The 25,262-nt window shown below is 37.3% G+C and overlaps 1 protein-coding gene across 3 annotated transcripts in view; it reads left to right on the top strand.

The window, feature by feature from the left end:
- Positions 1 to 25,262, top strand: part of xrn1 (5'-3' exoribonuclease 1) — a 128,690-nt gene that overhangs the window by 69,914 nt on the left and 33,514 nt on the right. Inside the window, exons 30-35 of one of the 3 annotated variants that reach the window (XM_039760378.1) lie at positions 11,666 to 11,735; positions 12,143 to 12,344; positions 12,435 to 12,527; positions 12,630 to 12,716; positions 21,102 to 21,207; positions 21,449 to 21,516. In XM_039760378.1, coding sequence (XP_039616312.1) covers positions 11,666 to 11,735; positions 12,143 to 12,344; positions 12,435 to 12,527; positions 12,630 to 12,716; positions 21,102 to 21,207; positions 21,449 to 21,516 — 626 coding nt within the window. Of the gene's footprint in view, positions 1 to 11,665; positions 11,736 to 12,142; positions 12,345 to 12,431; positions 12,528 to 12,629; positions 12,717 to 17,263; positions 17,342 to 21,101; positions 21,208 to 21,448; positions 21,517 to 25,262 lie in introns of those variants that run through there. The other 2 variants (XM_039760370.1, XM_039760383.1) reach the window with 2 other exon arrangements.

Below are 25,262 nucleotides of genomic sequence, written 5' to 3'. Positions count from 1 at the left end.
TACTTGAGGTTTTTGCAAATTTATTAAAAATAAAAAAAATAGAAAAATCACATGTGCATAAGTATTCACAGCCTTTGCTCAATACTTTGTCGATGCACCTTTGACAACAATTACAGCCTCATGTCTTTTTGAATATGATGCCACAAGCTTGGCACACCTATCCTTGCCCAGTTTCGCCCATTCCTCTTTGCAGCACCTCTCAAGCTCCATCAGGTTAGATGGGAAGCGTTGGTGCACAGCCATTTTAAGATCTCTCCAGAGATGTTCAATCGGATTCAAGTCTGGGCTCTGGCTGGGCCATTCAAGGACATTCACAGAGTTGTCCTGAAGCCACTCGTTTGATATCCTTAGAATCAATATTTCTAAGCTCAGATGGTAATGAGTTCCAAAACTGGGGAGCAGAGCATTCAGTTGGTGGTAATATAGGCGAAGAGTACAGTCAAGTGGATGGAGGAAGAGGATCTGAGGGTGCAGGAGGGAATGGCAACATTGAGGAGATATGGAGGGGCAAGGTTGTGGATAACCTTAAAAGTTAACAGAAGAATTTTGAATTAATTGCAGAACTTAACCAGAAGCCAGTGAAGCTGCTGCAAGATGGGAGTGATATGGTGAATAGAGGGGATTCTAGTAATGATGCGGGCAGCTGAATTCTGCACCAGTTGAAGCTTATAAAGAGATTTACATGAAAGTCCAAAGAAAAGGGGATTGCAATAATTCAGATGAGAAGTGACAAGGCTATGAACAAGGATAGCAGTTGTATGAAGAGTGAGGGCGGGATGAATGCAATTAATGTTACGCAGGTGGAAATATGCAGACCAGGAGATGTTATTGATGTGGGAATGAAAAGATAGAGTACTGTCAAGGATGACACCCAAACTCAACTTTTGGGGAAGGGGAAACCGAGGAATTATCAATAACAAATGAAAAATGATCAGTTTTGGATAATGTTAATTTTGTACCAATGAGGAGAACCTCAGTTTTGTCACTATTTAAGAAAATTTGAAGAAAACCAGTATTTAATTTCTGCTATGCAGTCAATAAACGAGGAGGGTGGAATGGAAAAGGTAGGTTTGCCAGCTGAGGTAAAGCTCGATGTCATCCGCATAACAGTAGAAGTAAATGTTACATTTACGAAAGATATTTTGCCAAGGGTAAGGAGATAAATAATGAGATGCAGGGACCCCAGGACAGAGCCCTGGGGCACACCTGGAGTAACAACGATGGGTTGGGATGTGAAAGTTTTAAACTGAATGAACTGAGTGTGGCCTAAGAGATAAGATCTGAACCAGTCTAGTGGAGTGTGGGTAATGCTAATCAAAGATAATCTATTGAGAAGAGTAGTGTGACAAATAGTGCCAAATGCCGCACTCAGATCAAGGGGGATAAGAATAGTGATTAAACCAGAATCAGCTGCCATAACGAGGTTGTTAGTAGTTTTAATAAGTGCTGTTACTGTACTACTTTAGGGGGTGATAACCAGATTGGAAGTGTTCTTACAGATTATTTTGAGATAAATGAGAATGAAGTTGAATAGCCACTATTTTTTTCAAGAGTTTTGGAAACAAAGGGTAGATTAGAAATAGGACGAAAATTACTGAAATTGGTCTGATCGGCACCAGGTTTTTTCTTTATTGGGTTTAATTGCAGCCATTTTAAAAGATGAAGGAACAGTTCCAGTGGTGAGAGAGGAGTGAATTATAGCAGAAATAAGAGGAACCAAAGAAGGGAGGCAGGCTTTAACCAGAACTGTGGAGAGGGGATGCAGTTGACAGGTGGATGGGCTTAGACTGATTTATTTAAAAGCACTTTCAGCATTCGAAAGGTATTATATTAATGTATTAACACTAGAATTACCAGAGCCTACGAAAAAACTCGTAATTCCGTCCCACCTTAAACTGCTTCTTAAATCCCTTCACACCTCTCCGCCAGCGTCCTTTGTTCTCTAAATGTGCTGATAAAGAGAAGCTAGGAGCAGCCGGCTATTCCATCCCCCACCAATTTAGAACGTGCATGAACTTCTCTCAGCTCATGCCTTGATTGAGTATCTGGGAGTGAAGTGGAGTTTTAGAGTGGAAATAATAGATCGTTGTTTGGAACACACGCATTTCATGTCTGTTCAGTTTCTACAGTAATCTGTGTCAACACATTGTTAAAACAGAAACTTTTTTATATTCTAGTAGTAGATGACAAAATGTAGGCATAAACTATATAATGTATGAAGCCTGAAGTCCAAATAGCAAAGAAACATTTTCACAAGAATAACACAATTGCACTTTTATTCAAACATATAACTGCAGAAACAAAAGACGCCTTAACATGCGACATTGACACCAGTTTACTATAACTGACTCCGTGGTTCAATAGATTTATCCCCCGCTTGGGAATCAAGGGTCGGGTTGATCCTGCGCCTCCGCTTTGAGAAGTAAACTGCTCTTAGTCTTACTGTTTTAGAATAAAACATACATTTGATTTCAGTCTGTAACAGCCGTGCAATTTATGATCTTTGTAAAGGTTAGCTTTTTTTTTTTTTTATTCACTTTTCACTCTCTCAGTCGCGTTCAGAATCAATCCATACAACCCCATCTGACACGGCTGTTTTCACTAAAGACGCGCTTATAGCTCTGCAGTGTACCACGATGCATACTAACGCCCGGTTCTGACACACAAACGCTGGCTAAGCTGCCTTCTTCGATCTCACCGCCACTTGCTTTTCTTTTATTCAGTTTTATTGAGTGTTCCTGCCAGTCCCCGCATGTTGCTGTATGCTTTTTCTTTGTACCCAGGACATGCAGAGGAAAGAATGGTAAAGACCAGTAACTTCGGCGCTATATGCAATCATCAGACACTCCCCATCTGCCCGTGTCGCTCAAACACAGGAACATATATTGGTGTAAAGTATAACAAAAGTGCACTTTTATTCAAGTGCACTTTTTCCATCGCCTTTTCCTGTAAGAAGCAGTGTACACACTTCTCTCTATGCTGTGGTTTCTATTACACACCTGAAAGAAAGAGACAATATATGTGAAAATATAATCGCACTAATGCAATATTATTTGAAAACGAACAGCGCCAGATCGGGTGTGAATTTATGCAGGAACTGGAAATTCTCTGATGCGGACCTTCCCCAGGGAAGAAAGTACAGTGTCAGGTGCTCATTCAGTGTAATAGAAACCATAGCACAGAGAGGTGTGTACACGGCAACAAGTACACGGTCGTAAATGTAGGAAGGACGGTCCTTGGGTGTGTGGGAACTGTTAATATTTGAATGTGATGATTTTATATAGCACGGAATGAAAATCTGCACTTCTTAGCATTGCACCATGCAAGATGTCGTATCAATCGCCTACTGTAACTTGCTTTCTTTTTTCTTCGGTTATACAGGTAGTTTTGAATAAAAGTGCACTTGTTTTGTTTGCGAAATGAAGTGTCTGCGTGCACTTTTCGTGGCATTACACGTGTATTTTTGAGCATGCCCGCTTGAGCAGTATAAAAGTATTGAAAAGTATAACAAAACAACGGGCAGATGGAGAGTGTCTGATGATTGCATATAGCGCCGAACTTACTGCTCTTTACTATTCTCTCCTCTGCGTGCCCTGGAGTACAAAAGAAACAGAATACAGACGCTATAGCTCTGCGTTGTACCACGATGCATACTAACGCCCCCCCACCGGTTCTGACACACAGACGCTGGCGAAGCTGCCTTCTTCGTATCTCACCGTCACTTGATTTTCTTTTTATTCAGTTTTATTGAGTGTTCCTGCCAGTCCCCGCATGTTGCTGTATGCTGGATATGTTCATATGTATTGTCTCTTTCTTTCAGGTGTGTAATAGAAACCACAGCATAGAGAGAAGTGTGTACATTGCTTCTTACAGGAAAAGGCGATGGAAAAAGTGCACTTGAATAAAAGTGCACTTTTGTTATACTTTTACACCAATATATGTTCCTGTGTTTGAACGACACGGGCAGATGGGGAGTGTCTGATGATTGCATATAGCGCGGTTACTGGTCTTTACCATTCTTTCTTCTGCATGTCCTGGGTGCAAAAGAAAAGCATACAGCAACATGCGGGACTGGCAGGAACACTCAATAAAACTGAATAAAAAGAAAAGCAAGTGACGGTGAGATACTAAGAAGGCAGCTTCGCCAGCGCTTGTGTGTCAGAACGGGGCGTTAGTATGCATCGTGGTACACTGCAGAGCTATAGCGCGTCTTTAGTGAAAACAGCCGTGTCAGATGGGGTTGTATGGATTGATTCTGAACGCGACTGAGAGAGTGAAAAGTGAATAAAAAAAAAAAGCTAACCTTTACAAAGATCATAAATTGCACCGGCTGTTACAGACTGAAATCAAATGTATGTTTTTATTCTAAAACAGTAAGACTAAGAGCAGTTTACTTCTCAAAACGGAGGGGCGCAGGATCGAACCCGTGACCCCTTGATTCCCAAGCGGGGGATGAATCAATTGAACCACGGAGTCAGTTACATAAACTGTTGTCAATGTCGCATGTTAAGGCGGCTTTTTGTTTCTGCAGTTATATGTTTGAATAAAAGTGCAATTGTGTTATTCTTGTGAAAATGTTTCTTTGCTATTTGGACTTCAGGCTTCATACATTATATAGTTTATGCCTACATTTTGTCATCTACTACTAGAATATAAAAAACGTTTCTGTTTTAACAATGTGTTGACACAGATTACTGTAGAAACTGAACAGACATGAAATGCGTGTGTTCCAAATAACGATCTATTATTTCCACTCTAAAACTACACTTCACTCCCAGATACTCAATCAAGGCATGAGCTGAGAGAAGTTCGTGCACGTTCTAAATTGGTGGGGGGATGGAATAGCCGGCTGCTCCAAGCTTCTCTTTATCAGCACATTTAGAAGACAAAGGGTGCTGGCGGAGAGGTGTGAAGGGATTTAAGAAGCAGTTTAAGGTGGGACGGAATTACGAGTTTTTTCGTAGGCTCTGGTAATTCTAGTGTTAATAATAATAACAAATGAAGATGATGATAATAATAATAATTATCATCATGATTATAATCATCATTTTTATTTTTATTATTACACAGTTTCATGAGTTCAGGTTTGATTGATAGCTTGGTCAATGTCTGTTATGGAGTTTGCATTTTCTCCCTATATGTATGTGGACTGAGTGTGCATAATGGAAGCTATTGTTTTAGAGCTCTATGTTAGAATAATGTCATTAAGTACTCTTAATTGCCAAAATCTGTTTATTGCTTACATGTGTTTTAAATTATACAGTGGGGCAAAAAAAGTATTTAGTCAGCCACCAATTGTGCAAGTTCTCCCACTTAAAAAGATGAGAGAGGCCTGTAATTTTCATCATAGGTATACCTCAACTATGAGAGACAAAATGAGAAAAAAAATCCAGAAAATCACATTGTCTGATTTTTATGAATTTATTTGCAAATTATGGTGAAAATTAAGTATTTGATTACCTACAGACAAGCAAGATTTCTGGCTCTCACAGACCTGTAACTTCTTGTGTAAGAGGCTCCTCTGTCCTCCACTCGTTGCCTGTATTAATAGCACCTGTTTGAACTTGTTAGCAATATAAAAGACACCTGTCCACAACCTCAAACAGTCACACTCCAAACTCCATAATGGCCAAGACCAAAGAGCTGTCAAAGGACACCAGAAACAAAATTGTAGACCCGCACCAGGCTGGGAAGACTGAATCTGCAATAGGTAAACAGCTTGGTGTGAAGAAATCAACTGTGGAAGCAATTATTAGAAAATGGAAGGCATACAAGACCACTGATAATCTCCCTCGATCTGGGGCTCCACGCAAGATCTCACCTTGTGGGGTCAAAATGATCACAAGAATGGTGAGAAAAAATCCCAGACCCACACGGGGGGACCTAGTGAATAACCTGCAGAGTGGAAACATCATGCTTTGGGGCTGTTTTTCTGCAAAAGGACCAGGATGACTGATCTGTGTAAAGGAAAGAATGAATGGGGCCATGTATCGTCAGATTTTGAGTGAAAACCTCCTTCCATCATCAAGGGCATTGAAGATGAAATGTGGCTGGGTCTTTCAGCATGACAATGATCCCAAACACACCATCCAGGTAACGAAGGAGTGGCTTCATAAGAAGCATTTCAAGGTCCTGGAGTGGCCTAGCCAGTCTCCAGATCTCAACCCCATAGAAAATCTTTGGAGGGAGTTGAAAGTCCGTATTGCCCAGCGACAGCCCCAAAACATCATTGCTCTAGAGGAGATATGCATGGAGGAATGGGCCAAAATACCAGCAACAGTGTGTGAAAACCTTATGAAGACTTACAGAAAAGTATTGAGATGAGCCTTTGTTATTGACCAGATACTTTTTTTCCACCATAATTTGCAAATAAATTCTCCAAAAATCATGTGATTTTTCTGGATTTTTTTTTCTCATTTTGTCTCATAGTTGAGGTATACCTTTGATGAAAATTACAGGCCCCTCTCATCTTTTTAAGTGGGAGAACTTGCACAATTGGTGGCTGACTAAACACTTTTTGCCCCACTGTATCCTCCCAGTTTAGGCTGACAGGAAGCTAACCAGGTTTTGCATGTTGCTTATTAAGTGAATAACGAGATGTTGCTGTAGTGATTTTCAGTATTTAGTATATTCTTGTAGAAATGAAGTGTATACATGGAAAAACTTTATTCTCTGTTTCTGCTACTGTTTTTATTAACACAGTTCAAGTAGTGACTTCCACAGTATTTTAGAAAGTAAATAATGTCAGGTTTCCTTGAAAAAATACACTTTTAAAGTTACAAGATGGGTAGATGACATATTGTCCACATCAGGGGCCTCATGTATAAACAGTGTGTGCAGAAAAATGTTGCGTAAAAAAGTTTCCACGTTCAAATCTTGATGTATAATACCTAAACTTGGCGTAAAGCTACACACATTTCCATGGTACATCTTACCCTGGCGTACGTAAGTTCTCCACTCGGTTTTGCAGACTGGCAGCACCCATTGTCAAACAGTGCTACTGTTCCTGTGTGGTTATCCTTTCTTTTTCAGATGCACATCCCTGACGCGGCTTTATAAATACACTGAAATTAACCGCTGTGAATGATGGCTGGCTGTTTATCCCGGGGTTGGGGTTTGCCTTCACAACCCTGCTGGATACCATGGGGGCCGCAAGGGGACGCTGCAGGGAGGCTCAGAGACTTGTATTTGCCCTATACCCCAGAAGAACGTCCTGGTCACAGGAACAGAGGAAATGATGTACAGTACTTCCGGGATGAAAAAGAAAAGTTTTTATCTGACCCGAAAGTATTGCCAATCACATGGACTGAGAGGAGTGAAACACTCCCGGGTCAAGGACTGTAAAGGACTCTGGGAAATCCCAGACAAACGAGCTGAGCTGGTTGGCAGGGTGGCAGCGTGTCTGGGAGAGTGGAGGATTGATTATTGGCTATTGTATTGTTGATTTACAGTGATCCCTCGCTATATCACGCTTCGACTTTCGTGGCTTCACTCTATCGCGATTTTTTTCTCATACACGCTTACGTCACTACGCATGCGCTTTCTGAGAACTTTTATCTAAGCCCCACGATGGCTCCTAAACGTGCTGCTTTTTCTAAGCCTTCTGACAATAAAACTAAGCGCTGGAGGAAGATGCTTACTATCCAGGAGAAGGTGAAACTCTTGGATATGATTAAAGATGGCAATACCCTACAAAAACCTCCTCACGCATATGAAAAGACCGCGCCAGCAACTGCCTATCAAGATGTTCTTCAGCCGCGCACCCAGACACCCACTGCCTACTCCTAGTACTTCTTCACTGAAGACAACAACGCACCTGCTGAAGATACTGCACCACCTCTGAAGACTCTCCTACTGAGGTTGTGCCTTCATAGGTTAGTGGGTTGTGTGTAATTAAATGTACAGTACAATAATCTATTATATAAAAGCGTTTGGGATTGTTTTTCCATCCCGTGAGTGCAAAGCGTAGCGGTATTCCGCTTATTACAGACTTATTACTTGCAGCTTGAGGTACGAAGCGACGCGATGTGAGCAGAGTTCTGGTGCTCTCATCATTCCCTTGCTTTTGTGCGCGATGCACTGGAAAAATAGACAAAATTATGTCTCTGGAAATAATTAATGTTGATGGAGTACAAATGCCTCACCGTGTAGTAAATACCAGGGGAGATGGTGCTTGCTTATTCTTATCTATAGCTTATTTAGTGCATGAAACTCAGTCTTTAGCGGTACAGATTCGGGCTGACATTGTACGACTTTGGACAGGCACTTGAGGAGAAAAAAAAAAACGTAGGTTTTCGGGAGATGTTATGAATGGGCACTTTAATGTTCTCATTCCCTACACTTACATGCCTGATGTACACATGGAGCGCACAAAAATTGAGGGTAAAAGTCGGTACGAAGCGACGCGATGTGAGCAGAGTTCTGGTGCTCTCATCATTCCCTTGCCTTTGTGCGCGATGCGCTGGAAAAATAGACAAAATTATGTCTCTGGAAATAATTAATGTTGATGGAGTACAAATGCCTCACCGCATAGTAAATATCAGGGGAGATGGTGCTTGCTTATTCTCATCTAAAGCTTATTTAGTGCATGAAACTCCGTCTTCAGCGGTACAGATTCGGGCTGACATTGTACGACTTTGGACAGGCACTTGAGGGGATTAAAAAAAAACTTTTGTGAGATGTTATGAATGGGCACTTTGATGTTCTCATTCCCTACACTTACATGCCTTATGTACACATGGAGCGCACAAAAATTGAGGATAAAAGTCGGTCGCCTTTAAAAGGCGAGTGCCTAGTAATATGATATTTGTAACGTCTAATATGTCTTATTTTCTCTTATTTTGTCTAATATATTGGGTAATACGAGTGTAATGGTGACTAAAGGGTGTTATTTCATGTCTAGAGGGCTCTAATAATGTTAAAAAACGTATTTAGAAGGTTGTAAACAGGTTTTCTATACTCTGCAAAAATATTCGATTTATAAATAAAGAATCCTACTTCGTGAAAATTCATTTATCACGGTAGAGTCTGGAACGGATTAACCGTGATAAACGAGGGTTCACTGTATATGAGTATTGTGGAGAGGAGGGTGCTTTGTGCACATTATTATTATTATTATTATTATTATTATTATTATTATAATAAATCCATTATTTGGACTTTTATCTCGTGTCTGACATATTGTCTGAGGGTTCAAGGGAGGGATAGCACCCCCAGTCTGTCACACCACATATTGTTTATTAGTTTAATGTATCTGATTGTAATTAACCTGTAACAATATAATGGTCCACGGAATGGTCAGACTATTCCAAATACCATAGCTGCTTTAGCGTTGTTAATCTCACTGCACCTTCTTCTTCTTCTTTCAGCTGCTCCCGTTAGGGGTTGCCTCAGCAGATCATCTTTTTCCATATTACTGTCACTGCCCCACTCGGAGCAGCTGATCAGAAAGAGAATTATCTGTATATAGCACCAAGCACACGCTGCCTCAGCCATGCTTCCTATTTGAACTGCTTCTCACACAGCAAGCGCTTCAAAACCTTTCCTGTACAGACCTCGCTGTTCAGAAAGAGTTTCATCCCAAGAGCTCTAAACGCACTCAATCAAGTGCTTCTTGTAGAACTGCTTGTACTTATAAGTACAGTCACCTCACTGTAAACTTGCACTACAGTTATAACATTGCACAACCTGAGCCACTTTATAAAGCGCGTATTTACATATGATGATGATATCATTTTTAAGATGAAATGCAGCAAAATATGTTTATTATATTATATACATAAAACTTTAACTTCATTTAAATAATCTGTATTGTTAATAATTAAAGGACACGGTGTTGCTACGCTAGCAAGGATCTGGCGCTCCATTCACAAATTGTTCCTGCCTCGCACTATATACTTCACTGGGACTGGCGTAAAGGATAGAATAATTAAACAAAGATATTTCAATGTTCCTTAACAGTTTTGAAGAATCAGCGTTAGAAGCTTACAGATGGCTTAACATCTATTACAGAGCTGATTGTGTGGCGATTGGGTATTTGGAGAAAGAAAAGGAAGGACAGGAATTGGGGATTAGTACATTTGAAAGAGACAGTACTGCTACAATAAATTATTTCATCGAAGGTCACGCACACTGCGCCACCGTGTCCCCATGTTTAATAACGTGCTTTAACTCCTATCATCATGAAAATATCACATATACGTCTCAATATTTTAGTTATTCAGAGAGCTGTAATATCACGAATGTAATGGATTCTGTGTCCTGTCGGAGGAAGAGAAAGCCGGTTTTAAAAGCACGTAGTGATTCACACACACAGAGCAAATAGAAGATCAAATACAAAACAAAGCATTTAACGTGCTACTTTAGTTACGGTGGGATTTGAGAAACTAGTAAATTAAAAGATTTTAAGATTAAGTTTATGATGTTTTACTTTAATGACAAAATAAACTACGTGATTAAAGAGGCAATTTCGAGAATAAAGTTGACATTTCGTGCTTTTTCCCCACTGTGTAAATTTTTTTTCTTCTGTACCCTAATAAGCTTTCATATGACACACAGACGGTTGGATACGACTCGCCTTTTTATGGCGACTTTGATATGTGACAACTTCTTTTTTATTTCGGGCACTGTGTGACTTTGTGAACTTGAGCTTTCGAGTTTCTCTGACACGTCATGTCACTTGATCAACTTCCTTTTGTTGCTTATACCACTGTTTAAACCCAAAAATAGTTTTTCCTTGCCTCCACTTGGTATTCGCTGAAATTGTTCTATTTTTCCTCGTGGTTTTGCCATTGTCTTTTCACAGAACACTGAGCTTAAGGGCAATTTATATTGATTTGCATATTCAAAGAGGCGTAATTCTGGGAGGAGTTGGGACGGGACAGCTGACGCGTGCACGTGCGTTACTTTTCACGTTGACCGGGATTTATGTATCGGAAGAACGTGAAAGTTTGTGTATCTACAGATTTATGCATCTGGAATTTTCACTGCATACGCACATTCCTGCTTTTGTGCTTACGCCTTGTTATAGTGTGAGTTCTACGCACTGCGTTATACATGATGCCCCAGGAGATATCAAAAATATATTAAATAAGAGTATTTGCTTACATGATTTTTACTGCTTACAAAGGGAATCTCAAAAATCAAGAAAGTGTTTCTGAAATTAAATACCCTTTTTTCTTATTGTAGGTTAAAGTAACAAATGAGATGAGAGCACGCTTGTAATTTGATTCTTGCATTTTTTTTTAATATACTGTGAGCCTTGAACTGTCACATTATCAGGAGAAAACTGTATGTATTATTGTCAGGTACAACATGTATTATATGAAATTTGACAACAATAAAGAAATTATTTTTTACACTTGCCAAACTTTGTGTGTAGACATTTTGGTGAGTAATACAAAATTAATAAAAACATCCACTCAGGTCATGCCATACCAAAGAAAAGAGAGAGAAATGCCACTTTACCCTATGGCAGTTAAGAGGAAAAAACCTGATTAATCCAAATTGCATTTAAAGGTTATTGTGGTTTGGACATTGGTGTTTGTAGTGTATCTAAGTATCAGCAACCAAACCATTTATTGTTAACATTTTTATTGACAAAGTTTAAGAGACTGTTAAAAAAAATGTTCCCACCTCATTACTATTTGTGTTTGCTTTAAATTAGCTGACAGAGAATCTGAAATACTTTATGAAGTAGTCTTTGATGAAGAATTTCCAGGTGGCCTCACAATAAGGTGAGCAAGTAAATATCTTTTTAAGAAACACTTCTAACATTTTAGCTTTAAATCTTTGAATAGTTTGTGTCCCTTCTGATGTGTTATTTTTAAAATAATAAAAAGAGTATGTTCTATATCAAAAATGATGATATTCTCAAATATTATATATTCTCAAAAGTCACGTTAGAAATGGGAATCATGTAGTGACAAGAAATGTAGTTACCTTTATATAATTTCATTTGATATTTGACCCACACAATACAAGAGATTTTTTTTTTACTTGGCTGGAATGTCATGGTTATCGCAGAAATGGGTTCATACTGTTTTTGGTGCTTAACATATTTTCCAAAGCAAAACTCCTCTTGTACTGCAGTTCTTTCTATTTCTGAATGCTAAAATGTTTACATTTATGGTTTTGGACTAAGGTGCTCACCAGGCCGTGGATACAGACTTTCTCCAAGTGCCTTAATAAATCTGTCACATGGTTATCGGCTTGAATATGGAGGTCAGAGGCTGACTGCCATAGTGAAACCACAACAACAACCAGCAGCAGCATACTTTAGCACACAGAAGGTACAAATTGGTGGCCTTAACCACTCTCCACGTTCACCATTTGTACCTACTAAGGTATTGTGTAACTTTTAATCTACCGTTCAACTTATTGTAAAAATATTATTGTATATCTAAGCCAAATAACAACCTCCTGTTGTTTAGCAGCTTAATGGAAAACAACAAAGTAATCCCAAAATTGAAAATCAAATAAACTGGCATGGACCACAAAGAATGATTAACCAAAAAAATATACAGAAGGTAAACTTCTCAGTTATTAAGAACAAAATGTTTTATAGATACATTTTTCAGTCATTGAGACAGAAGTAAAATGTACTTTCTTTCTGTTTGTTTTTGATTCAGGATAAAGATGATGAATATTCAAGTGTGTGGCATTCATTACAAATGTCTGGAAATCCTACAAGTTCTTTGCCGCTCTGGGAGGACAGTGTAAGTTTAGGAATATTCTTTTTTTTTTGAACTGCAGAAAGCTGTCTTAAGTCATCAGTTAATGTCTCATTTGTTATGCTAAGAGTTTTCTTTGTTTGGGAGGATTCATCTAGATGTTTCTGAGATAAAACGGTTGTGATTTAAATATATTGTAGTCATATTTTTGTTCAGTTGGAAAATTGGAAAAGTATGTTAGTGTGATATAAGGGCAGATGGGACTTGGTAGTGGGTTACAAGTGATAAAGCTAGGGGTGAAGGGTTTTCCCCATAAGGAAGCGACTTGAGTATTTCTGTATTACATGTGAATCCATTCTTAACCATCAGTCTACTTTCAGTAGCCAATAATGTTAAAATATGTTTTCAGAAAGGTTTGCAAATTTACTCAAAATGAAAAACTGAAATCTCTCATTTTATATATAGTAATTTTCAGACCCCTTGCTTTGGGACTCCAAATTGTAGTGAGATGCATCCTGTTAGCTTTAAATCTCCTTGAGACATGTATAGATATTGAATGGTTGGACAAGGTTTAGAAAGATGTACACATGTCTGTATATGGTCTCACAATTTACATTGCTTGTAAGAACAAAACTCAAGCCATTAAGTCCAAAGTACACTCTGTAGACCCCCCTTCCTCCCATATAAAATTGTGGTGAGGCATCGATGGCAAAAGTATAAAACCATTTCTAAAGCTTTAAAATGTCCCAGGAGCACAATGGGCAAACCTTGGTCAGGGAGGTGGTAACTCTACAAGAATTTCAGAAGTATTCTGCTGAAAGAACATCTCATAAGGATGACCATCTCAGCAGTGCTCCATCAATCAAACTGAACACACCCTTAAGTAAGATGCAAATGACAGTCATATTAGACTTTGCCAAACAATACTTAAAGGGCTCTAAGAACATGAGGTAAAACATTCTGTGGTCTGTTGAGACAAATATTTCACTGTTTGGGCATGATTTCAACCACTATGTTTGGTAAAGACCAGGCACTGCTCATCACTGAAATCAAGCAAATCGCCAGGACCAACTAGCATTTATCCTCAAGTTCTTAAGGAGGTTAGCAAGTACATAGGTAAACCCTTGACACATTGTTAGGAAGTCACTGCACACTGGAGAAATTCCAAAGAGCTAGAAAATGGCAAATAATATCCCATTTTATTAAAAGGGTGATTGGGCAGATCCAAGCAGCCATAGGCCAGTAAGCTTAACATGCATAACAGGTAATTCAATGGAAGGACTTATTAAGGGAAAGAGCGGGCAACATGTGACAAGAACAGGAATTTTACTGATTAGTCAGCATGGGTTCAGAAGAGGAAGGTAATGTTTTACCATCATCCTGGAATTCTGTGAAGAAGCAGCAAAAGGATATGATCAAAGTGGAGCATATATTATTTATCTTGACTTTCAGAAATCATTTGATAAGGTGCCACATGAGAGGTTGGGCATCAAACTAAAAGAAGTGGGAATTCAGGGTGATGTATGTAGATTGCTGCAAAATTGGCTCAGGCACAGGTTAGCAGAGGGTAATGTTTTGAGGAACCCTATCAGAATTGGCTGATAAGTGTGGTGTTCCACAGGGGTCAGTGCTAGGGCCGCTGCTATTTTTATTTTAATAATATTTTTTAATATTATTATATTATAAATATAAATTATTTGGATAGAAATATAAGAAACAAACTGGTTAAGTTTGCAGATCCCACCAAGCTAGGTGGATTTGCAGATAATCTGGAATCCATTGAATCATTACAGAATGTTAGGTTATATAGCATGATGTGTAGAGTACAAGTCCAAGGAGGTTATGCTCAAGCTTATAACGCACTGGTGAGGCCTCATCTGGAGAACTGCAAACGGTTTTTGTCTCCACACTACAAAAATGACAAAGCAGTGCAAAAAATGTCCATAGAAGAGCAACTAGGCTTATTTCCGGGCTACTGGTGATTAAATGAGGAAAGACTGAAAGAGCTGAGCCTTTTCAGTTATAGCGAAAGAAGATTAAGAGGAGGCATGATTAAAGTGTTTAAAATTATGCAGGGAATTGGTACAATGGGTCAAGACTGTTACTTTAAAATGAGTTCATTGAGAACACAGGGACATAGTTGGAAACCTAATGATAAATTTTGCACAAACATTAGGACATTTTTCTTTACATAAATGGCCATAGATTCTGCAGTAAGTTACTAAGTAGTGTCGTAGACGGTAGTACATTAGGGACTTTCAAATCAGTGTTTTTTTTAGAAGAATTAAGTGGATAGGACTGTTGGGCAGAATGACCTGTTCTCGTCTAGGTTGTTCTAATGTTCTAATCACCACCTGCCCACTACAATCCCTTCAATTAAGCATGCTGGTGGCAGCATCAAGGTATGGGGGTACTTCTCTGAGGCAGTGACAGGGAGATTGGTTGGACTTGAGGGAAGGATGAATGCAGACAAATAGAGAGGTCTTTGGAGAAAACCTGCTCCAGAGTGTACCATTTTAACACTGGTACATAAAGTACACCATGTGGATACTTTTGAGATGAGAAATGGTGCGATTAGTTAAGGGTTTATTAGAACCCATTTAGTTCTGCTGAAGCAGCATTGTTGTGCTTTATTTTGGTTAACTCTCTCATTAAGATTCCCAAAACTTTTTTTCAGTCTTAAACAGTTGTATTCACTGTTTTTAATTGCTCCTTGTTCTCATAACTAACTGCCAATTAACGATGAAACACAAAGGAGCCAGCAGTTCATCAGCTAAATCAGTGGTTTCCTAGTTCAGTCCAGGGTAACCATTGAGATTTTCATCCCCATCATCTTTTGCCTTTTAATTGTACCACTATCTTAATTAAGCAAGCTTTTATTTTCACAGTTTCTATATTTTGGCATCTTTTAATAAATACCAGAACTGGGGTTACTAAGCTTTTATTGTAATGAAGTAAACATTCATGAGTTTTACAAGGATAGTCCATCCATTTTCCAACCCGCTGAATCCAAACACAGGGTCACGGGAGCCAATCCCACCCACCACAGGATACACACAAACACACCAAGCACACACTAATGCCAATTTAGAATCGCCAATCCACCTAACCAGCATGTCTTTGGAATGTGGGAGGAAACCGGAGCGCCCGGAGGAAACCCACGCAGAGAACATGCAAACTCCAAGCAGGGAGGACCTGGGAAGCGAACCCGGGTCTCCTAACTGCGAGGCAGCAGCGCTACCACTGCGCCACCGTGCCACCCTACAAGGATAGTGCTTTTCTAAATATTTCAAAATTTTGTATACATGCAAATCTCACAATACCACTCTGTTCTGAATGCTGAGTAATAGAAGAAGAAGAAAAATGACAAGCTTATTAAACAGTGAGATCAATTAGGTGGACAATAACTAACTGATTGTGAAATTGGTAGGACCTAAAACCTACAGCCACAGTAGAAGAATAAAAGTTTAGTCAATTGCTACAATAAATGATTATCATGCAGTCTTCATGGTCAAGCTGTTCCTATAGATGACTGTCTGAAATCTGTGAAATTGAGGCGCAAATCCAGCACCAAAAGAATTAGAATATTTGTGTTTTTAACATGTATACCATCAGTTAAATAAATGTGGTAATTCATGCTAACAAGTGAAAGTTGGCGACATGTAGTCAGTTCCTTTGGTTAATATGAAACGTTTTCTTTTCATTAGATAAATATATTGATTATTGTGCAATTTATTTTTTTATAAACATGAAAACAAAGTTTATAAACTTTAATTTTTCTGATACTGATGAGCCAACACTGTCATTTTCATTATTCTGGTAAGGTATATATATATATATATATATATATATATATATATATATATATATATAGACATATATATATAGACATACAGACAGTGGGAGCAAAATTTGACTTTTAAAACAAAAAAAACTACATTCATCATTAGCATTCCTGCTGTCTTTGGGATAAATGAATAAATAAATACCAGTGCTGATATGCAACACAATGAAGGAGTTCTAAATATTAAATCTGGTACATTCCCCTACTTAGATGTACATGATTACTTGTGTAGTAGGACAACCAAACCAGTTCATTACTGGTAAATATGTCAAATTTCTTTGTTAGATGGGCAACAACACTAGATGGTTCAGTAATAATGAGATTGTATATTTAATCTCAGTTTCATATAATACAAAATATTTTATTTAACTTGCTGCCATTATATTTTGTGATTTTTTTTTTTTTTCTGATTAGCAACAAGGAAGGTTTTACTTTAATAAATGTGAAAAACACTTTTCGTGCGATTGTTCTTTCTGTCTGTCTCTCCATATGAAATAACTCAGGTCCCAGTGAAATTGTCAGTTGAAATTTGTCAGAAAAGTTACTTTTTCATTGATATATTTCAAATAAAGCACAGAAAGCCCCTAATTGTAATCATCTGGCAAATTTTTAAAATTCATCTATTTTAAAATGGAGGAACATTGTATGCAGCATCAATTATGGATTAGTTTACTATTTCAAATTTACCTTGGGAGAGGTTGCTTTGACTCGTATTTTTTGTATGTTTCTTTTCTTACTTGTCCAACAGCCGCTCCTGATGGCAAAACAGATCCCCAATACAAGTTAGTCAAACGTTGGGAGAGGTGCGTGTGCACAAGCCACTTGTGCACCAGCTAACCTCTCCAGTCGTTTTAGGTAAGTTAACTAAAAAAGAAAATGGGAAAAAAAAAGTCACTTGCCTGTAAATAAATGTAAGAGGAATAGAGTTTTGTATGCATTGCTCTGATAACTTAGAGTATACAAATACATACTCATTATTTATGTTAAACTAAATACTAGGGCGGACCGATAATATTGGACGCTGATATATTGGGCCATTACTGGGTCTCTACATATGCGTTGGTATCTGTTGAGCCTGTACTGATATTCTGACGCTGAACCAATTCAAAGCGAAGCATGCTTTTGAAATTATTGTTCTAGTATAAAAGGTCTCAGTTTGAAAAGTCACTCCCCTTGACTGATATGCACAAGGTGGTAATGAATGCAGGTGAATTTTACATTTTTGAAGCACATGGAATTGCGTATTCATTGTTAATGGTCATTTCATCATCCCCGGGACTGGAAACAAAGCGCATTTTTACACAGGATGCATAAAGTCATTTGTTTACTTATTGTTATGTGGAGTTCCCAGTTTTTTTTGTTGAGATGGCTGTATTCTGTGTTTTTCTACATTTACCCATTGTCTTCACCCTGCCGAAATGGCTGTTGAACTGCCTTCTTCAACTGCGCCAAAAGTTTACACTCAATAAGTAAGATTGTCTTTTTTTTCTATGGTTAGGCATTTATCCAGTAAAGAATTTCAGAGGTTTCACTTTCAGATACAATTGTCTCTGTATGCTGCAGCTATTTCTTAACAGTGTACTTACATAATGAGAATTTGCAAATAACCATTCACCCCCATTTTAGCATCTGTTTTCTTATCAAAGAGCTGTGCGGGTTTTTATTTGGCCTAATTTTTGGAAGGCCCAGTCTGTTATCTTTTGAAAGAGCAGAAGTTTGCCTTTCCATAGCATAGAGATTTGCTGCTGCAAATTATAGAGATTACTTAATAAGACAGTTTGTCAATAAACGCATGCCAGCATGTGTTTGTGCTGGACTCAATAGCATCTTCTAAACTTGTTAGTTCTTGCTCCAAAAAATAACTGGAATCCCTTGATCTTGAAACAGCTTGCACGTGTTACTTTGGCTTTGGAGTGACTCAATCACTTTTTATGCAAATGACAAGCTTTCCTAAAATGCTCTAGCTGTGAGTTTATTTGCTCTTGTCAAATTAATGGGTATTTTGTTGTCTGTGTCAAAGAAATCTTGATATGTTACACATCCTTATAAATTGAACATGCTTTATTTTTACACAACTGTATGAAATTAAATGTCTAATAGTTTTTGTTTTATAAGTCAGACCCTTTGTGTATTACATGCTTCTTACTGGCCCCATATAAGCTGTGAAAAATGTTTTATGACTTCCCTGGTTAAACCTGCTGTGGTTAACACTAGACCTGCCTTGCATATTTTCAGTACTGCAACCGCCAAGGCTATACCAAGTGGCACTTGAAAATTTTTATTCTAACTAATGGCTCATCAGCTCAACATTCTGATAATGCATCTCTACTGCTTTACCCCCAAAAGCCACAGATAGATTAATATAACCTGACTGAAAATAAAAATAATTTTGCATACCTTTTCAATCAAAAAAACAAACAAACTCATTCAATATTTGTGTGGCCATGGAGCAAAAAACTGCATCAGTATTTATTAATGAAAAGCAAAATAACACATTTCAGTCAGCTGGGCATATGAAATAATACATGAAGTAGAAACTATTTTTTATGGTGACACTTTACATAGTGTCCTTTTGTTTTATTGTATATACATTTTCCAGTTTTGTACTGCTTTCTTCAGTCAGCATGGGCTATATTATTGTCTTTATCAGTATCAGTTTAACCATTAGGCACTGGTGCTTATGCTATATGTAGTGTGCATTTGAAAGAGAATGGCAAACATTATATGTCTCTGTGCTTTAGGCTTATTAAAATAAAAAAACTGTAATTAAAACATGTTCTTATGAAAACGTCACATACTGTACTTAATTTCCCCTACACTTAAAAACAACATTTATTTATATAGCACATTTTCATACAAATAATGTAGCTCAAAGTGCTTTACATGATGAAGAAAGAGAAAAAAGACAAAGTAAGAATTAAAATCAGAGAACACTAATTGACATAGAATAAAAGTAATGTCCGATGGCCAAGGAGGACAGAAAAAAACAAAAAAAAAAACTCCAGACGGCTGGAGAAAAAATGAAATCTGCAGGGGATCAAGGCAATGAGACCACACAGCCCCCTCTAGACATTCTACCTAACATAAATTGTATTCAGGGTTCTCATGGAAGGACTTGATGATGACGGTCACGTGGACTTCTAGCTTTTAATCCATCAATGTAGGAACATCACAGTGCTTTAATTAGGTGGTGGCGCAGGTCGCCACCACAGAAAACCGGAAAAAGAACAGAAGAGAGAGTAGGGGTTAGTACAGATTTTGGAGCCACCATGAATTGTAATGATAATTAATTGAATATGCAGAGCATCAGGATTAAATTAAAATGAAGTTATGAGAAAGCCATGTTAAAGTAATGAGTTTTTAGAAGTTTTTTTTAAAGTGCTCCACCGTATCAGCTTAGTGAATTCCTGTTGGCAGGCTATTCCAGATTTTAAGTGCATAGCAGCAGAAGGCCGCCTCACCACTTCTTTTAAGTTTAGCTCTTGGAATTCTAAGCAGACACTCATTTGAAGATCTAAGGTTATGATTTGGAACGTAAGATGTCAGACACTCCAATATATAAGATGGAGCGAGATTATTTAAGGCTTTGTAAACCATAGGCAGTATTTTAAAGTTAATTCTGAATGACACAGGTAACCAGTGTAGTCACATCAAAACTGGAGAAACGTGCTCGGATTTTCTTTTCCTAGTTAGGATTCTAGCAGCTGCATTCTGCACTCGTTGCAAGTGATTTATGTCTTTTTTGGGTAGTCCTGAGAGGAGTGCGTTACAGTAATCTAGTCGACTGAAAACAAAAGCGTGAACTAATTTCTCAGCATCTTTCAATGATATAAGAGGTCTAACTTTTGCTATATTTCTTAAGTGAAAAAATGCTGTCCTAGTGATCTAATTAATATGTGATTTAAAATTCAGGTTACAGTCAACAGTTACCCCTAATTTTTTTTTTTTTTTTTTTACCTCTGTCTTGACCTTTAATCCTAATGCATCAAGTTTATAACACACTAGCAATATCGGTACAATATTTGTTGGTAATCTGTCATTTTTGCTACTTGCATATCAACATCCTTATCAGTTAGGCACTACTAAAACAACCTCTCAGCTGCATTATCTGCACATTATAATGGTTCAGTGTTTGTTTACACTATATTTTATCTGCAACACATCACATTGGCTCTCCATCTAGGTCCAAAGCACTCAAAGGTTTTACCTTGAAACTTGAGGGATTTTAACTGTCCATTGAGTACTTCCTTCAAAAATGGTATGTTTAAGAAATTTAAAGTACTATTAGTCATAGGCCCTCTGCAACCAGCAACTAACAGCAGCACATCAATTGATAACATTTTATATTCCTTGAATTAGACTCCGTCTGTGAAAGATATTGAGTCTCCACTTGTGTGTGTAAGGGAACTGTAAGCCAGTTTGGTGAACAGAGTTAATGATCATTAAACCATCATCTTTTTCCAATAAATCCTAGATATTAATGTACACTGCTGTTCATGCTGAATAATTGTTTTATGTCATTCTAAAACATACTTACAAGTTATCCACGCTTAAACACTGAAAATGTTTCCCTATTTTTGCACCAGTCAAGTAAACATGGATCTGGAGGAGGCTACCAGACTCAAAACACTATGAAAACACAGCAGCGTCTTAAGCATGAACACTCTGTTGCTCAAGGATATTCTAAAAAATGTAAGAAATACTTATTTTTTTAATTGTATGTATTTTTAAATTGTTACAAGAAAGCATAATTTTCTTTTTAAGTACTTTAACCATAGATATTAATTTACACATGTTCATTTTAAATTTCAAATACAAATTCTTTATCTTAATATTTATATTTCGGCTCAAAAGAAAATGCTAAGCAGATCTAAAAACTGTATAGCTTCATATAATCATGCATCATGTTTCCATCTTTTCTGTTTCTTTATAGATACGGATGATGATAAAGGCCATTATATCGAGTCTTCTCAGCAGACTGGCAGAGCCCAAACCAAACAGGTATTTGATGAACCCTGGTTTTCTGTATTTATTTGTGATGTCTTCAGGTGCTTTGCATTAAGCACTAAATGCAAAGAACACATGGTGAAATTATCAAAAACATGTACAGCGAAAACATGCACTTAATGTACTAGACTCTGACTAAAATAATAAACCACATTTTCTTTGTACTTTTTGTATATTGATTTTTTTTTTTTTTTTGTGGTTAGCCAAATTGCCATTTCATTTTCACAGCTAAAACTAACAAACTAAATACTTTTGACCTGGTTTTGTCAAAACTGTCATTTGAGCAGTGCAGCAGGACATATCTCTTAGAAATGTTATGACATGAGTGAAAACTGTTTAATCACATGGATTTAGCCATGTTTATTATTTTGTGGACGTTTTGGTATGTTGAAGTTCAGAAAAGAGGGTATGACTTCAGAAGGTATGGTGAACTAGTGACACTTCCTCTCATTTTTCTCTTGCACTTACAAATCATTTAATCCATACAAAGTATGATAGATACACAGACAATTTAAGAGGGAGCTTTTTTGTCAAGTTTTCAAATAATTCACCTTTTGTCATTATAAAGTAGTCAGTTTAATTATAAACATTCAAAATTCTGTTACAGTTAACTTCCAGGAACCTAATAAATATTTCATTTTAATGAAAATTTCGTAGTGATGAGATTCTGTATTTGTCACTATAGTGCTTTCTTTAACTTTCATCCAGGCATTTGCAATCATTTCAATTGCTTTAATTTTAAACTCCTCCTGTCTACAAGTTATGTTAACATGAATTTTTCTCAGAATTTCCTTGCGATAATACACTTTTAGGATGCGAATGATACCCAAAACCAGTGGCTGAAGCACTGCTGTGTAATTGGGTGGGAAGAATTCAACACGAACATTATCTAAATGTGAAACCATGTTGTGTGCAGCACAGTTATCAATCTTCATATTGTGAGATTTCTGAACTCTTTTGGGATCCCCCCCACTCCCCACCTAACGGGAACGACAAGCTGAAGTGAGTCTCGAAGCGCGATTGCCGCGTCTTTTGAAAGATTGTTTGTTCGTTGCCGGGGCAGAGTAACAGCAGGCTTACAGCGCTGCAGTGAAGCGCCAAAGAAGCAAATCATAAAATATAGGGATTGCGCTATAAGTCCTTGTCTTGCACCCCAAAACACAAGGCTTAGTCTCAGTACTTTAGTAAAACCAGCTTTATTCAGCTTGAAGCAGTAGCAGCAGGGTTATTTATTGTTGTGGGATCTGCCACTCTTCTATACGCAGTCAGGCAGGGTCATGGCCAGGTTAGTAGCCAAGTAATACGGTTCCCTGCATTTACAATGTTCCTTGCATCACCCATCGAGATCTTTTCTGTTTGCTTCGATGTAGATCCACAGCAGAGAGACCATTTGCTCTGGCAATGGATAAAAACTCTTCCACAGACACGGTGATCGCACTTCGGCCTGTTGTGCAGTTGGGGGGAAGTCCCAAGAGAGTTTAGAAACCTCACATTTTCATGAATAAGTGCCACATTAATAGGAATGTTTCTTGAATGGGCATCACTGAACCACATAGAAAATGCTTTTTCGATGTCTTCAAATACAGCCGTTTGCATGCGTTTGCAACCCGAGATTTTTCTTCTTTTTTTGCTCGGTCTTCATGGAATTCTCTGGCAATGTCTTTTTTCTTTTTGCTGCAATCGAGAGCTGCAAAAATGTAAAGTTTTTTTTTTCTTTTTTCTAATATGAATTGTTATCGTTTTTTGTATCTGCCATTTCTATAGGAGGGTGACAATGAGTTAAATTCCAATGGATGTTTTTCAAATGTTGCCGAACAATAAATTGCAAAAGGTATCGTTGAAAACCACTGAATACAAAAACAGCAACAAAAAAAAAAAAAAACGGTATGAGGAAAGTTCGAAGAAAGAAAAAAAAATTACAGTATTTCTGTTTGGGGATCATTGTGCACAACTGAGAACTACTCTGTGGATGATTCATTCAGGCATTTCAAGGTCTTTTGGGCACTTCGTCGTAATGAAACGATCTGCTGAATGTATTTTGTACATTCTATTGACTCATGTCATATAGGGAAACTGTTGGGACCATAAAAATACTTTGTTGTAATGAAAATTTCGTTGTAAACAACAACATTTCTTTATATAGCACATTTTCATACAAAAAATGTAGCTCAAAGTTCTTTACATAATGAAGAATAGAAAAATAAAAGACACAGTAAGAAAAATAAGTCAACATTAATTAACATAGAATAAGAGTAAGGTCCGATGGCCAGGGAGGACAGAAAAACAAAAACAATAAAATCTGCAGGAATTCCAGACCATGAGACCGCCCAGTCCCCTCTGGGCAAAGATATTCGCTGTAATGGAATTGTACCTGTAGTTGTTCCATGGTATAACCTGTTCTTTAGTTAAAATCATTCCACTCTTAAGATGTACACTAAGAATGCCATTACTTCAGTGCATGCATTTCTGAAGAAGTTCTTTAAAATCTAGTATAAATCACAAGTGTCCAGAAATGCAGGTCAGTGTGCATTTAGTTTCTTCCATTTACACCATTATTCATCCTCTGCGGGCATGATGTGTGTATATTTTGAAAAGAAGTTGAATAGAAAATAAAATTGTTTGCTAGTAGCTTTTTGAATAATGATAAGGCAGTTGTTGAATTGTTTATTTCCTAATTATTATTATGTTACAGCTACTGGAGAAAAGTAAAGAATGCTGTAATAATGTTTGACATAAAAGATACAGTAAATTCAATATTTTTTCAGTCCAAGATAATTCTTCATAATCATAATGTATACTAATTTGCATCATAAAATTGTGCTCTAAAGTTTGCAGATTACAATAGTGCTAATGGGTACTTCGGTCCATAGATAGAAAAAGCCATAAATTTTACAGAATGCATCCATTTTTCAAGTTAAAAATGTTATTAAGTACTGATCCCTGCCTTGGAATTGCATACATATTGTGTAACAGCATATCCATGTTGTTTTAAGAAGGAAAAAAGCTAAAAGATAAACATTGTTGTGATACTTGGCCCATTTTAATAGTAAACAAGCTGTGCATTTTATCTTGCTTAATTTAAAAGTACATTTTTGTATTGAATAACAAAAACAAGGCATAAACATTCACTAAATATTCAGTAAAAGGTACCCGAAGTGAATGCTTATTTTGTATGTGTTATGGACACACCAGCTTAAATTCTCTCCCTGTAGAGAAGATTACACTTTGATAGCTAATTATTCACAAGTTGCATAGTGTTAATGACAAGCCACCATAAATTGGTTGTGATGCTTATTTTACATTATACTAGACTGTATAATGTAAATAGAGCTGAGCATTGAGCCTTCCTGGTCTGTCATACATGGTGCACAGCAGCATTTTTGTTAATGCAAAGCTTTAAAACATAAATCGGTCTGAAACATAATTACAAGAGATAGTTAAATTCAAGACCAGAGCTATTTATGTTAAAAGTTTGATTGGTTGGCTCCTACTTAGTGTTACCATAATACAACCCAATTTGTTTTCAAATAAATATATTACTAGAAGCATATACGTAAACAACCACCAGATGAGGCAAAATGTTCTAAAAATTTAATTATGTTCTTGGTCATCTCATGTATAAGAATCCATGTAGACATCGAGCCTGGGGTGATTTAACTATGAAGTGATCATGCTTAATTCATAAACACAACAGTGTCTTCTTTTACTGTAGTCCAGTAACTTAATATGTGTTAGCCATG

Source organism: Polypterus senegalus, chromosome 1 (assembly GCF_016835505.1).
Source record: "Polypterus senegalus isolate Bchr_013 chromosome 1, ASM1683550v1, whole genome shotgun sequence".
NCBI lineage: Eukaryota > Metazoa > Chordata > Cladistia > Polypteriformes > Polypteridae > Polypterus > Polypterus senegalus.
Note: the sequence above shows the minus strand (reverse complement) of the source record. Positions and strands in the feature narration are given on the sequence as shown.